The following is a 13,713-nucleotide window of genomic DNA, read 5'->3' as shown; positions in this document are numbered from 1 at the left end:
TGTGTAGTTATGTGTTTTTAGCATGAGGATGTTCTATCAGCATATTGTGATGTGCTAAACATGCAGTTAGATGATGATGATTCAGAGCAAGTTTCTCTGGTATTTGCTGTACCAACATTCAAATATCTTCTTCAACTATTTTAATTTCAATGACAATGTATGATACATCATTTGAAAGCTTACAATCTGCACTTTCATAACCTTTTCACTTGACCCTGTCACATATGGTGCCCACTCCAATGTACTGTAGACTACCAAAATCATTGATTCTTCCACACGCAAACTAGATCATCTTGGACAGGTGTCTGTCATTGAACGAAGTAAACACTGGAACATCCTCGATTTAACTAACTATCGATTTAACGAGCCCTTATCTTTGTTGCAAATGGTACACATTGTTACAAGAACAGTTGTTTATACCATTACTGTAACTTCTAACAATGGACAAGTTACAGCAATTCAGCTGCTAACATGCTAGCGAAGTCACAAGAGACTATTTCAGTCTCTGCCAGCTGAGCTGTTTCTATAACGACACAACCTACTGGCTCCGAAAGCAGATTGGTATCCAGGCTACATCAGCCTAAATGCCATCTATTGCCATGGCCATAAAGGCGTCATGACATTAACACTAAATCTCAACATAATCTCATGAAGCCCCCAATATTACCTTATCTTATTCAAACATTATATAACACTATAGAACTTTGTCTGCCTCTATGCCTCATGATACATCTAAACTGGCATGAACTCTCTCCGCTTTTGTCCTGCGATCAATAGATGAAGTTGTCACCCCAGCTCCCCGGTAATCTAATTGTAGCGAAATACTCTGGTGCCTGTATTGCATCACAATAAGATGCAAATGCAGTCTCAACAGATGAAACTCTGTCCTGTGCTAGATTGTCAGTTTGAAATCATGTGGCACAATAAACCTGGCAAATGTATCCGCAATTATCTGACGGTGGCATTAACATAAGGTAACGTCTTGAGTTAGGAGAATGAGGCGATATATGCAGAGATTTAGCAGAGAATCATAAGGTCCCAATCTCTATGGAACACCACAAGTATAAATCAGAGTCAGGAGGTTAGATATCTAAGGCCAGAATCAATGTCACATCTTTCCACATGAAGATCTTCCAAGTGTGAGGTCAGCATTTGATTTGATTTGACTCTGAGTTGGCAATCGTCAGTCCTGCTACAATACAACTGAACTTGGTATTGCAATGAGTATGACTGCAACATGACTAAAGCACTTGGACACCACTCTGAAAGACACATATTTCCATTGAAATCCCATTACGTGGCAAAAATAGGATTCCATTTGGTGGCTGTGGAGTGGGTAGCCAAAATGATGTCATATTTTGGACACATCGACAATGTGTTTGGAGTGAAGTGAGATTTGTGAGTTCATACTGCAAAGTTTTATAGCTAATGAGGGATACGTTTGACTGACTTGTGTCGTTTCAAAACGGTTAGGGAGTTGTTGGTATTTACCCACCAAGGAAGAGAGGAGAGGAACCTGGCTGGTCAGGTGCTGAACAGTAAACTGTTCGGACTGAAAACAGTAAACCCCGGACCTGGGGTGACGGGGCCTTTTCAGCCGCAGCCCCGTCCCTCTGGAAGGCCCTCCCCAACCACATCAGACAGGCCAACACCCTGCCAACATTTAAACAGGCCCTCAAAACCCACCTCTTCAAGCTGGCCTTCACCAGTTAACCCTCTCCCCCTCCCCTTCCCCTGTGTCCCCAACACTACCTTCATTAGGCCCCCTATACTTTCTTTTATTTATCTTTTGTTTCTTTTTACTATTACTACTCGATCCTTTCAGTTTGTAAAGCGTCTTTGAGTGTCTAGAAAAGCGCTATATAAGTCTAATGTGTTATTATTATTATTATTATTATTATTACTATTATTATTATTATTATTATTATTATACAGGGGTGCAAACTGGTGATGGCCCAAAAAGGTGACACATTTTCTTTTGCGGCTAACCTTAGGGGGGGGGATAGCGCTAGCACTAATGGTGTTAAATAGATACCGCAAGTGACATAAAAGTTGATGCAACCAGTGTAAAATTATAAATGACTACCGTTGAGCATACTGTATATTTATACATATTCATACTGTATATTTCACATGTCTCTTGATATAGCTTCTTTTATAAACTGATGTGGTGCAAGAGTTCAGAGGTCCACAGTGAAGGGCAGCTATCTGATGGGATCTGGGTGGGGTTACAAGGACCAGGATTTAGGGTGCAGTAGACTCAGCCTGGACAAATTCAGGAACTGGGGTCTAGTTTTGAGGGGCATAGAGTCCCTCAGGAAGATAAGCAGAAAGAGGACAACACAAGAATCAAGACTGCTGACTGTAAAACGGATACATGAAAGAGTAGGAGAGAATCAGCATAGAGCAGGTGGCATGAGGCCGCTGGGACATCTAAGGGACATCTAAAATTAATCTAGAGGACAAGGCAAGTGTCCGCTTACACCGTGTCCACTCTGTCACAGGCCGGCCTGCCAGAGGAACACCAGGGTGGTAGAGGGGGCAGCAGCACAAACTTGTTTGTTTTTCGATTTGTTTCAATTGATCCAAATATTGATACTAGACCAACCACTTTTCTTTTGAAATTTCAGGTCAACCACCTCTGCTGGACTTGCAAAAACCCGGCAGCAAAGATGAACTCGACAACGAACGCGACTTGCGTCAAAATCGGATCGTCGGTCATCAGCGACTTCCTCATGGGCACCTACATCCTGGCGTTCATCTTCGGCTTGGCCTTCAACCTCCTGACCCTGGGCCCCATCTGGCAGCAGGTGCGCAACAATAACATCCTGGGGGTCTTCCTCCTCAACCTGTCCGTCTCCGACGTCCTCTACATCTTCACCATGCCCTTGTGGATCAACTACTACCACAACGACCACACCTGGAGGCTGGGCAACGTCTCCTGCAGCGTGGCCGGCTTCTTCTACTACTCCAACATGTACATCAGCATCTGCCTGCTGTGCTGCATCTCGGTGGACCGCTGCCTGGCCGTCACGCGGCCCCTGAGGACCAAGGTGTTCCGGAGCTCCCGCTACGCCTGGCTCATGTGTGCGTGCGTCATCGTCCTGGTGGTGGGGCTCCACATCCTGGTACTGATCAACGACAACGTGGCCGACGCGCACGACGACGTGAGCGACCGCTGTTACGAGACCTACCCTCTCCCGGGTCCCGTGGCCATGTTCAACCTCCTCCGGGTGGGTACATTCTTCCTGCTCCCCCTGCTGGTGCTGGGGGTCTGCTACTGGAAGATCCTGAGGAAGGTGGGCCTCAGCGTGGGTCTGGGCCAGCAGGCCAAGAGGAAGGTACGCCTCCTCTCCTTCGGCGTGATCGGGATCTTCTCTGTGTGTTTCGCCCCCTACCACATCCTCCTGCTGGTGCGCTCCCTGGCCTACTATTTCAAGGATACGGAGAGCTACTGTCTGTTCGAACAGGGCATGCACTTCCCCTTCTCCTGCACGCTGGCCCTGACCAGCCTCAACAGCGTGGTGGACCCTGTGCTGTACGTGCTGGTCAGTAACGGGGTGAGGGAGGACCTGAGGCTGTCGTGTTGGGGGAACAAGAGGGGGCAGAAGGGGGAGGGGGAGACGGGGTCTCCCCTCACCGCCTACAGCAATAAGACACATAACCCCACTCTCATCTGAGGACAATGTGTGGTGTGTGTGTGTGTGGGTGTGTGCATAGGTGTGTGTGTGTGTGTGTGTGTGTGTGTGTCTGTACATTATTGAATATAAGGAGTGGCTTTTGTATGTACATTTGAACAGTGGAAGTGTGTGTGTGTGTGTGTGTGCGTTCGTCCATCCTTTGACATTGTGAATGAGGACATTCGTCACATGGTGTTCATATCCGCCTACTTCCACGGAGACGATCAGATGGTGGTTGATATGTAGACAGACAAGGACTGCTGCCTTTGTGTCACTTTTCAAATATCCTGCGGTTGGCAGAGGAGGAACATTGCTCATTTGTATCATAATGGTCTTTAATTGGTGTGTCCTAACAGTGTCTTCAACCCACGCTGGCTTTACAAGGACTGCCTTTTCTGGGTGTGTATTGCAGTATTGCTGTTTGAAGAGAACTTAAATATCCTTAAATCTACCGCAGGTTCTTGTTGATATGTGCTTGGCTGTTCCATAACCTCTCATAGGCTAACATTTGTCAATAGACATGGTATACAAATAACAAGTGTGCCTCCATGGTTATTTCAATATGTATCCAGACCTACTCTATGCATCCCTATGTCAGATGGTATTAATCCAGTATTTACTGAGAAACTATGTGAATTAAAACTGGTGACTAAACTTGAACCTGGGTCTAATGGCACATGGCGGTACTGGGTCTACACGGCGGTACTGGGTCTACACGGCGGTACTGGGTCTACACGGCGGTACTGGGTCTACACGGCGGTACTTGTACACGGCGGTACTTGTGCCAGTGAATCGAAAAGAAACAGCGATTGTATTACTGAATAAATGGTTACCATGACAGCATTTGAACATGTGTTGGTCAAATAAACAGACGGGAAGCTACACACATTGTAATAGTTATACATTTGTCCCTCGGCAGAGAATAATAATGCCAAGTCCCCTCACAATGCTTCTGAAGATGGAACAAGATATTATGAAAAAATACAATGTTTACAGAAAGTTGAGTAGCACAAAAACACAGCTCCAGTGGCTCTGGAACATTGTGTACAGCAGCGGTCTTTAATGAAAGACCTGTGTGTACCTGTGTGTGTGTGTGTGTGTGTGTGTGTGTGTGTGTGTGTGTGTGTGTGCATAATGTGTATGTGTGTGCATCTGTGTGTGTGTCTGTATATGCAGGTAAAGAGGTAAAGAGGTTCTTATCACAGGAGGTTGACATTAATGGTTGGTATACAGGTTTGAAAGAGGCAGAGAGATTGAGCGGGGGGAGATGAATAGAAGAGGGAATTGGGGAGAGACGATAGGGAAAAAGAGAGTGTTTGTGTGTGAGAGAGAGAAAGAGTGAGAGAGTGTGTGTGTGTGTGTGTGTGTGTGTGTCTCAGGTAATACATTTTTACTTTCATAGGCCTATGTTAATTCACACCATTATTACCACAGCCACATCTTCACTAATATAATAATTAAGCTCAAAACAAAGGGGGGCCGTGCTTTTACTGTTGTAGCTCCAACATCATGGAATCACTGACTCACTGTCAGGTTAGCTGTGTCTGTACCACTTTTTTTTTTTTAAACGTTTCAAAACCCACTTATATAAGATGGCATTTTTATAAGTTGTTTTCTCTTTTTACTTCTGATATCTGTATTGATTTGATCATTTGATCATTTGTTTCATTGCTTTTGTAAAGTGCTTGTTTACATTTGTATGAAGTATATTTTATTTGTTGGCTGTTTACTTGCTGTGTTATGCTGTATGCTACCAAATGTACTGTGAAGCACTTTGTGACTGCTGTCTTGATAAGTGCTATACAAATAAATAAAAGTAAAAAGTAAAGTAAGTAAGCCTAATGACAAAGAAATTGTGTTGCTTATCAAACAATTTTCTGTGTACCATCAAACCATCAAACCATTGCAAATACAGTACTAGTCAACAGTAAAAAAAAACTTTCTGAAACAGCCTTTTAGATGCTGATTTGTTCAAAGGTATGGGCCTAGATTAAATTAATAACAAGGCTAAAATAAGCCCTGACTGTAAACTGATTGATGAACCGGAGATTTTCAACTGCTGCTCTCCTCCCTCTACGATACAAAGACTCTTTGTACTCCTCTGTTGACTGAGGATGATCGACAGTCAGAGCCACAAAGGAAAAGTGCCTTCGGAAAGTATTCCATTTTAAAATGTCGTCTATAACACACCACAATGTGGCAAAAGTGAAGGGGTCTGAAGACGTTCTGAAGACTCTGTCTGGGTCACAATGATTCCATTCCAGAATTGTCTTTGAAAGTTGTTGAAGGAAAACAGTTGAAGGGTAGCAGTTTGGCTATACCCATGATACTATAGCTGCAGTATACTACTACAACAACAACAACAACAACAACAACAACAACAACCACCACCACCACCACCACAACTTTTATTTGTATATCACTTTTCCTGCAAACGTTGCAGCTCAAAGTGCTTTAATCATTACATAATCATAATTAAATTATTTAGTCAATATGACCGCCGTTCTCTGCTAGGCCCAGGAGTCTCACTCAGCAGCGGTCACACACAGGCCTACTGGGGCGGCTGTGTCTCAGGAGGTAGAGTCGCCGACTCGCCGCCTAATGATCACAAGGTTGGCAGATCAGAGGTTCGAGCCCTGGCTGGCCACATGTCGAAGTGTCCTTGGGCAAGACACTGAACCCCAAAATTGCTCCCAGTGAGCGGGCCTGCGCCTTGCATGGCAGCTTGCTGCCATTGGTGTGTGAATGTGTGTGTGAATGGGTGAATGAGAGGCCGTTGTAAAGCGCTTTGGAGCAGCTAGGGAGCAGCAAAAAAGGCGCTATATAAGTGCAGTCCATTTACCATTTACCATCTGTTCTCTCTGTCTGCTCAAATGTCATAAGGGCTTTAGAGCTAAAGACTTTTAACCAACTCTTGACAGGGACGACCCAGCCACAGACAGCATCATATACTCCACTGATCTCCTACTGTAGGTGGGAATACAACGAACCACCGCTTGTATTACCAAAATGACAGGTCGATATTTGCTTTGCTCAGACACAATCATGTCTGTGGCTCAGGACTCAGGAGACAGAGCCGGCGGTTAATGATCGCAACGTTGGTGGTTTGATGGGTCAGTATTTATTATGTTTCATTATCAGTCACACAATAGCATTCTGTACGTCAATATAGTTGCATGTGGTGCATGTCAATATGGAACTGAGTGGTTGGCGTTTCACTGGTGTTACAGTCGCAGCAGGGCACCAATGCCATCGCTCAGAAGCTGTGCTTGTTCGCCTCCTCTCCGTCGGCGTGATCGGGATCTTCTCTGTGTGTTTCGCCCCCTACCACATCCTTCTGCTGGTGCGCTCCCTGGCCTACTATCTCAAGGATACGGAGAGCTACTGTCTGTTCGAACAGGGCATGCACTTCCCCTTCTCCTGCACGCTGGTCTTGACCAGTCTCAACAACGTGGTGGACCCTGTGCTGTACGTGCCGGTCAGTAACGGGGTGAGGGAGGACCTGAGGCTGTCGTGTTGGGGGAACAAGAGGGGGCAGAAGGGGGACGGGGAGACGGGGTCTCCCCTCACTGCCTACAGCAATAAGACACATAACCCCAATCTCATCTGAGGACAATGTGTGATGTGTGTGTGTGTGTGTCACTCTGGCAGATGCAGAGAAGCTCGTCCCCGCCTTTTTCTCCTCCAGGCTGGACTACTGCAACGCACTCCTCATCGGGATTCCTAGTAACTGCCGCCAGAAACTTCAATACATCCAGAACAGCGCTGCTCGGATCCTGATGAGGGTGCGCAAATATGATCACATCACCCCCATCCTCAAATCACTTCACTGGCTCCCCGTCTCCCTCAGGATTGAGTTCAAGGTCTCCCTCCTCACCCACCAGTGCATTCACGGAATTGCCCCCCCCCTACCTCAAGAAACTCCTCCATACCCCTCAGACCTCCTCACGCACCCTCCGTTCTACTGCCACCAACCTCCTCAAGACCCCCAGGACCAAGCTCCGCACCATGGGAGATCGGGCTTTCTGCTCGGCTGCTCCCAGGCTGTGGAATGCTCTCCCTGACCACATAAGGGCACCACAGTCTGTGGATGCTTTTAAACGAGGCCTTAAAACCTACCTTTTTAGGGCCTTTCATTAGCCTTTTTTTAATTGAAAATGTTTATTGTTTTATCTTTCTTCTTGTTTTTAATCTGTAACACTTTGGGATTTCTTGATGTAAAGTGCTTTACAAATGTATTATTATTATTATTAATGGTTATACATTAACTCCCAGTGAGCGGGCCAGCGCCTTGCATGGCAGCTTGCTGCCATTGGTGTATGAATGTGTGTGTGAATGGGTGAATGAGAGGCCGTTGTAAAGCGCTTTGGAGCAGCTAGGGAGCAGCAAAAAAGGTGCTATATAAGTGCAGTCCATTTACCATTTACCATCTGTTCTCTCTGTCTGCTCAAATGTCATAAGGGCTTTAGAGCTAAAGACTTTTAACCAACTCTTGACAGGGACGACCCAGCCACAGACAGCATCATATACTCCACTGATCTCCTACTGTAGGTGGGAATACAACGAACCAGCGCTTGTATTACCAAAATGACAGGTCGATATTTGCTTCACTCAGACACAATCATGTCTGTGGCTCAGGAGACAGAGCCGGCGGTTAATGATCGCAACGTTGGTGGTTTGATGTTTCATTATCATTCACACAATAGCATTCTGTACGTCAATATAGTTGCATGTGGTGCATGTCAATATGGAACTGGCTGAGTGGTTGGCATTTCACTGGTGTTGCAGTCGCAGCAGGGCACCAATGTCAGCAGGGCACCAATGCCATCGCTCAGAAGCTGTGTTATGGGGTGAAGTGTCTGTGCTTGTTCTGGGGTGACGTGTCTGTGCTTGTTCTGGGGTGACGTGTCTGTGAAAGGAGACTGACAGAAATGACCATATCCTTCCTGTTGGATGTACAGTTTTACAAGTGTAGCTGAGAGCCGTTATTCACCAGAAACCACAGGGGGAAATTATGATATGGTTCTTTCCTCTTTTTTTTAATTTTTTTATTAGTGAAAATGCATTACAAAGACAAATAGTGACAGAAGACAAACAAGATTGACATAATGGACAGATATTAGGCCTACAGACAATTTATTTAAGCATGAAATTCTTTAACTGTGTAAAGTTAGGGTGATGTGTGTGTTGATATAAAAGTCTGAGCGGGCATCTTAGGTTGGTGTGTAAAGAGAGGGGTGTGGAACATGTGGCGGAGAGGTATATAATAATATTTAATTATGTATTAAGATATACTGTATATATACAGTATATATATATATATATATATATATATATATATATATTATATACTTTTTTTAAAAGAAGATAATAATAATAATAACAAGATGAAGAAGAATAAGAATAAAAACACAAAACTTAAACAAACACAGAGAGGGCATCCTTGCCTGGTCCCCCTGTGCAGTGTGAAGCTTTGTGATGTTAGTCCATTGGTGATGACGGTGGCTGAAGTGTAAAGGATCTTGATCGAATTAATAAATGATTCCCCAAAGCCAAATCTCTCCAATTTTGCAAACAAAAAAGTCCAGTTTACCCTATCGAAAGCTTTTTCGGCATCTAAGAGTGGCTATAATGGTTCCTGTTTGCTGTCGTGATGAGTAATGCATTAGGTTAAATAGTCTGCGTGTGCTGCTGTATGCATGTCTACCTTTGATAAAACCGGTTTGATCTGGATGGATTATGGATGCTGTGACTTTTTCTGTTCTGTGGGCTAGTGCTTTACTGATCATCTACAGTTTGTAGGACACAAGTATGCCATGCTCTGAATGCAGACAGCATAATACTGTGTGAGGTGACAACTGTTAAAGCAATGTTAATCTAAGACAAACTAGAAAGACAACATGTTATAAATGATGATTTATGATTTATTCAACTATAGACAACAGGGATTGATGGGTGAACTGATACCTGTGAGAGGACAGGGGGAGACAGAAGGCTACACATTTCTGCTGCTTGATCATAATAAATATGTAGGTGATAGGCAAACTGTTTGCTTTACTTACTTATACTGTTTGTAGGTGAAGCGATTCAAAGTAATATAACTCTGGGTGAGATTAGTTACACATGTAACGGGACATAACGTTACCTAGGGGGCGGCTGTGGCGCAGGAGGTAGAGTTGCAAGGTTGGCAGATCAGAGGTTCGAGCCCCGGCTGGCCACATGTCGAAGTGTCCTTTGGTGTCGGAGTGTGAATGGGTGAAGCAGCTAGCTTGCGTTTTCGTTTTCTAATGGCTTGAATAGTACACCAGGGGCGTTATAAGGGTCGGTGATGTTCAATCTGTTTAGTTTAGCGATGTAGCGTTCTTTGTCTTGGTCGGTGAAGTGGGACGTAAACTCTGATGGTCTGAAGTTGCCACTGGCGCTGGTGCTGCATCCATTGTTTTCTACTCTGCCAATACGGCGCCGTAAACAAAGTTTCGTGACTCGAGTCACGTGACGTCCGGAGCTCTATACTGTCTTTTATTTATTTTTTGTTTCTTTTTATTATTACTACTCGATCTTTTCAGTTTGTAAAGCGTCTTTGAGTGTCTAGAAAAGCGCTATATAAGTGTAATGTATTATTATTATTATTATTATAATTATTATAAAAATGTCATGTTTCCTATGTTAACAGACTTTCTGAGGACCTTTCACTGTCAGGCTTATCTGACATGCTTGTAAGTTGTTCTCCTTTTGCAAAAGATAATGAAATACCTTTCCTATACAATTTGAAGAAACCAGGCTACCTTTTTCTATTTTCTATTTAGATACTTAAATATTTCTATAACAGTGATTGTGCAGTTCTGACTGGCTGTCTTAAAGGCAGCTGGGACGGATTCTGTGGATAAAGAGGAATTGGTTATGGTGGTAAGGAACGGAAGGAGGTCTTTGGAAATGGAGTATATCAAGAGCATAACACACAATCCTGATTAATTCAAATAAAAGGGCTTGAAAAACAATGTCACAGCTTCATTCAGACACAGTATTGTTGGGAGTCTCACAGTGTGTGTGTGTGTGTGTGTGTGTGTCATCTCCAGTGTGTGTGTGTGTCATCTCCAGCTGAGCCTCTCTCACAGTTGGATGCCCAATCTATGGCTACTGATCAGGAGGTATGTTGGCGGCAGTGGGTTCCACACTGATTAAAACATACGGTGAGAATCAAAAGGCTTAACAGAGGGTGAGGTGTGTTGCGTGTAACCATGTAACCATGTGTAACCATCTACACAGTAGTATAACAGAGCGGTGCTTGGCAATGCCTGGTCAGTGTTTTACAGGTTATGTGTGTGTGTGTGTGTGTGTGTGTGTGTGTGTGTGTCGCGCTCGCATGCACACACACAAATATCCTGGATTTCGACTGGTTGCCTGATAGGATAAATGTGTTATTCTAACAATAACACAAATAAGATTGTTCAAATAAGATACAAATGCAATACAATGTTACATTTTCACAATTTTAATTCACAATCAAACAGGATACAGGAAACCAATGTTGGGTGGATGGAGTAGAGTGTGTGCTTGTTTGTGTGTTTGTGTTTCACTGTTGTTTACTGTGTAATTCATTGTTAATACATCATTTTAACTTCATAATCAATATGATTAATTTCTGATGGTCTAACAGGGATGATTAGGATACATACCGATGTGCTTTTAATGATATCCAAAGCATAGGGGCTTGGAGAAAAAACAAAACACTAAACCCAAACTTAACGGCAGCCATTTCTTGGAGCCTCTCATAGTTATGACTGTACACGTCTTTTAGGGGGGGCAGACTCACTTTGAAAATAAATGACCTTCCTTTTACAGAGCAGAACACCAAGTGACAGACACCATCCACAGTTATCCACAGGGCAGTAATCCCTCTGGACCAATGTTGTTGTCTGGATGGAAACCAATGTCAATTCATGTCCATTTAATGGATGAAGATCCTGCAATGTTGTGCTAGTGCTACCCAGCAACCGATGAGGAAGTGTAATCAGATTGGGAGGTGCGGTTAGCAGTCAGAGTGTTGGCGGGGGCCCAGCCTGCGTAGCCTAGCTCTGCGCAGACAGACAGCCTCTGGTGCTGATTTCATTTGATAATGAGCATCATCCTAGCAGACAGCAGAAGCGACACCTGCAAACACACACACTCGCGCACGCACGCACGGACGCACGCACGCACGCACACACACACACACAAAGCTGGTGTAGGCAGAGGAAATGTCAGCTGACGAGAAAGATAAAGAGAGAAAGAGAGAGAACAGTTTGAAGAGGAACAGAGAGAGAGAGAGAGACAGTCCAGCCATCCTGGCTCCTCTCCCCTTTAGTGGGCAATCCATCTTGAGTGAGGAGGAGTTCAGAGAGGGGTGATGTCCCTTAGCAGGCAGACTAAAGTTCATCACCACCACAGCACACCACCACTCTACTCTGTCCAGCGCAGCATCAGTTCTATTACAGAGACGCGACCCAAGGTCACGGCAGTGATGACAGTGCGTTTGCCAGCAACAGCAGCAGGGTCTGCACAGCGTCTATGGGAGCAGGGCTGTTGTAAGTGACATCCAAGGCAAACAGAATGATCCCCAGGGTTGGGCTTGTCAAAGCAGTCCCATGATTCCATTTGGCATCGTGCCGTTATACCTCCCGTTGAGTCCCAATGTCCATTTCTCCATTTCATGAATTAGCTCTGCGATTTTTATTGGGCAGATGTTGTTGTGATGTTGTCTTTTTGTATTCTGTCTGTGTGTACTTGGCTGCAAAACTAATTTCCCCTAGGAGACAATAAAGAAACCATGATTTCACTGCTCTTTCTGGCTCTGGCTCAAGTCCAAGCACTGCTGTGATGTGTGGGTGTGGAAAGTGTCAAAGGAAACATCCCCCCAAAAAGCTGCTGATAAGTGTTGTGACTTCTGCAATGGCTCTCGGTGTGGGGTGTCCTTTACACAGTGCTGTCAGGGTTGGGGGTGGGGGTGGGACAGGAGGTCCTTGTGGGTGTCTCTTTGGCGGAGTGCTCTGACAGCAAGGTGAGGCAGGTGGCAGGGTGGTGACAGGAGGTGGAGCTGGAGAGGCGCACAATGACCCTCCCTCCCCTGGCACCCCTGCTTCCCTTGCGGAGGCAGCCGCAGCGGCACAGGTAGCCCGTCAGGTGCAGCCGGACCTTGCTGTGCAGGGAGGCGTAGATGAAGGGGTTGTAGCAGGCGGAGCTCATGGCCACTAGGTGGCAGCACACCTGGAGGACGTTGACGTAGCGCTTGCCCACGATGTGGAACTCCGGGTCGAGGTCCAGAAGAAGGTTCAGAACCTTCAGGAACAGTAGAGAAGACACATATAGAGTTAAGTGTTATGTTAATAACTGTTAAATATGAAGCCATTAAACCTCTTATTAAAGCTTTGGATTTGACAGAAATTATATTTAAATCCGACTGGATTATTTCCAGCAGGTTACTAAGGTCATGTTCTCACATGAAATTCTGAATCAGGACCAGGAGCAAGTGGATGAGTTTGCAACATTGTTGCATAAATTATTTCTCTGATTTGCATTCTCACAGCCCTTTATGTAAACGAAGTAACATACGCAATCGAAGCAACAGAGGTGGTAGTTGATTGGTCAGAAAAATTTAAAATTGCCCGTTCGTCCCACTCTTATCCAGATCAACACGCATGCGCTGTTGTTTTCCTATGGACAGCCTCGATGCGTCGTTTCTAACCGGAGCGAAACCACCCTTTTCAAGCGGAGCATCCGTCAGCTGTTTGCTCCAGGAGCGACTTCGAATGCGCATTCTCACAGCTCCAAACAACGCAGAGCAAAGCGAATTTTATCCTAAACTCCGATTCCAAGTGAAGCAAATGTTCTAGTAAGAACACACCCTAAGAGAGACACCTCATAGGTTTAAAAGGAGTCTCTCTGCTTTTATTCAGATTAAAACTGCCCATTTCGAGTGGATTGACAATGGAACATTTTTGGAACATTTTGGAACGACGCCATTACAGAGTTGGCCACAATTCCAAATTCATCCTCC

The 13,713-nt window shown here is 44.8% G+C and overlaps 2 protein-coding genes across 2 annotated transcripts in view; one reads left to right on the top strand and one right to left on the bottom strand.

Moving 5' to 3' along the window:
• Positions 1-2,672: 2,672 nt before the first annotated feature.
• On the top strand, positions 2,673-3,680 carry gpr184 (G protein-coupled receptor 184; the record flags this gene model as incomplete). The annotated part of the gene is made up of 1 exon (XM_080544583.1): positions 2,673-3,680. The coding sequence occupies one exon, from the start codon at positions 2,673-2,675 to the stop codon at positions 3,678-3,680; it is 1,008 nt and encodes a 335-aa protein (XP_080400709.1).
• An 8,952-nt stretch (positions 3,681-12,632) lies between these two features.
• The window catches only part of LOC308169845 (prolactin-releasing peptide receptor), a gene marked incomplete at both ends in the record, with an annotated part of 8,763 nt that continues 7,682 nt past the window's right edge, over positions 12,633-13,713 (bottom strand). The window contains one exon of the mRNA XM_080544582.1: positions 12,633-12,995. Within this exon, the coding sequence (XP_080400708.1) occupies positions 12,633-12,995 (363 nt within the window). The remainder of the gene's footprint in view (positions 12,996-13,713) is intronic.

This window comes from Nansenia antarctica (assembly GCF_963989245.1).
Source record: "Nansenia antarctica genome assembly, chromosome: 14".
NCBI classification, from domain to species: domain Eukaryota; kingdom Metazoa; phylum Chordata; class Actinopteri; order Argentiniformes; family Microstomatidae; genus Nansenia; species Nansenia antarctica.
Note: the sequence above shows the minus strand (reverse complement) of the source record. Positions and strands in the feature narration are given on the sequence as shown.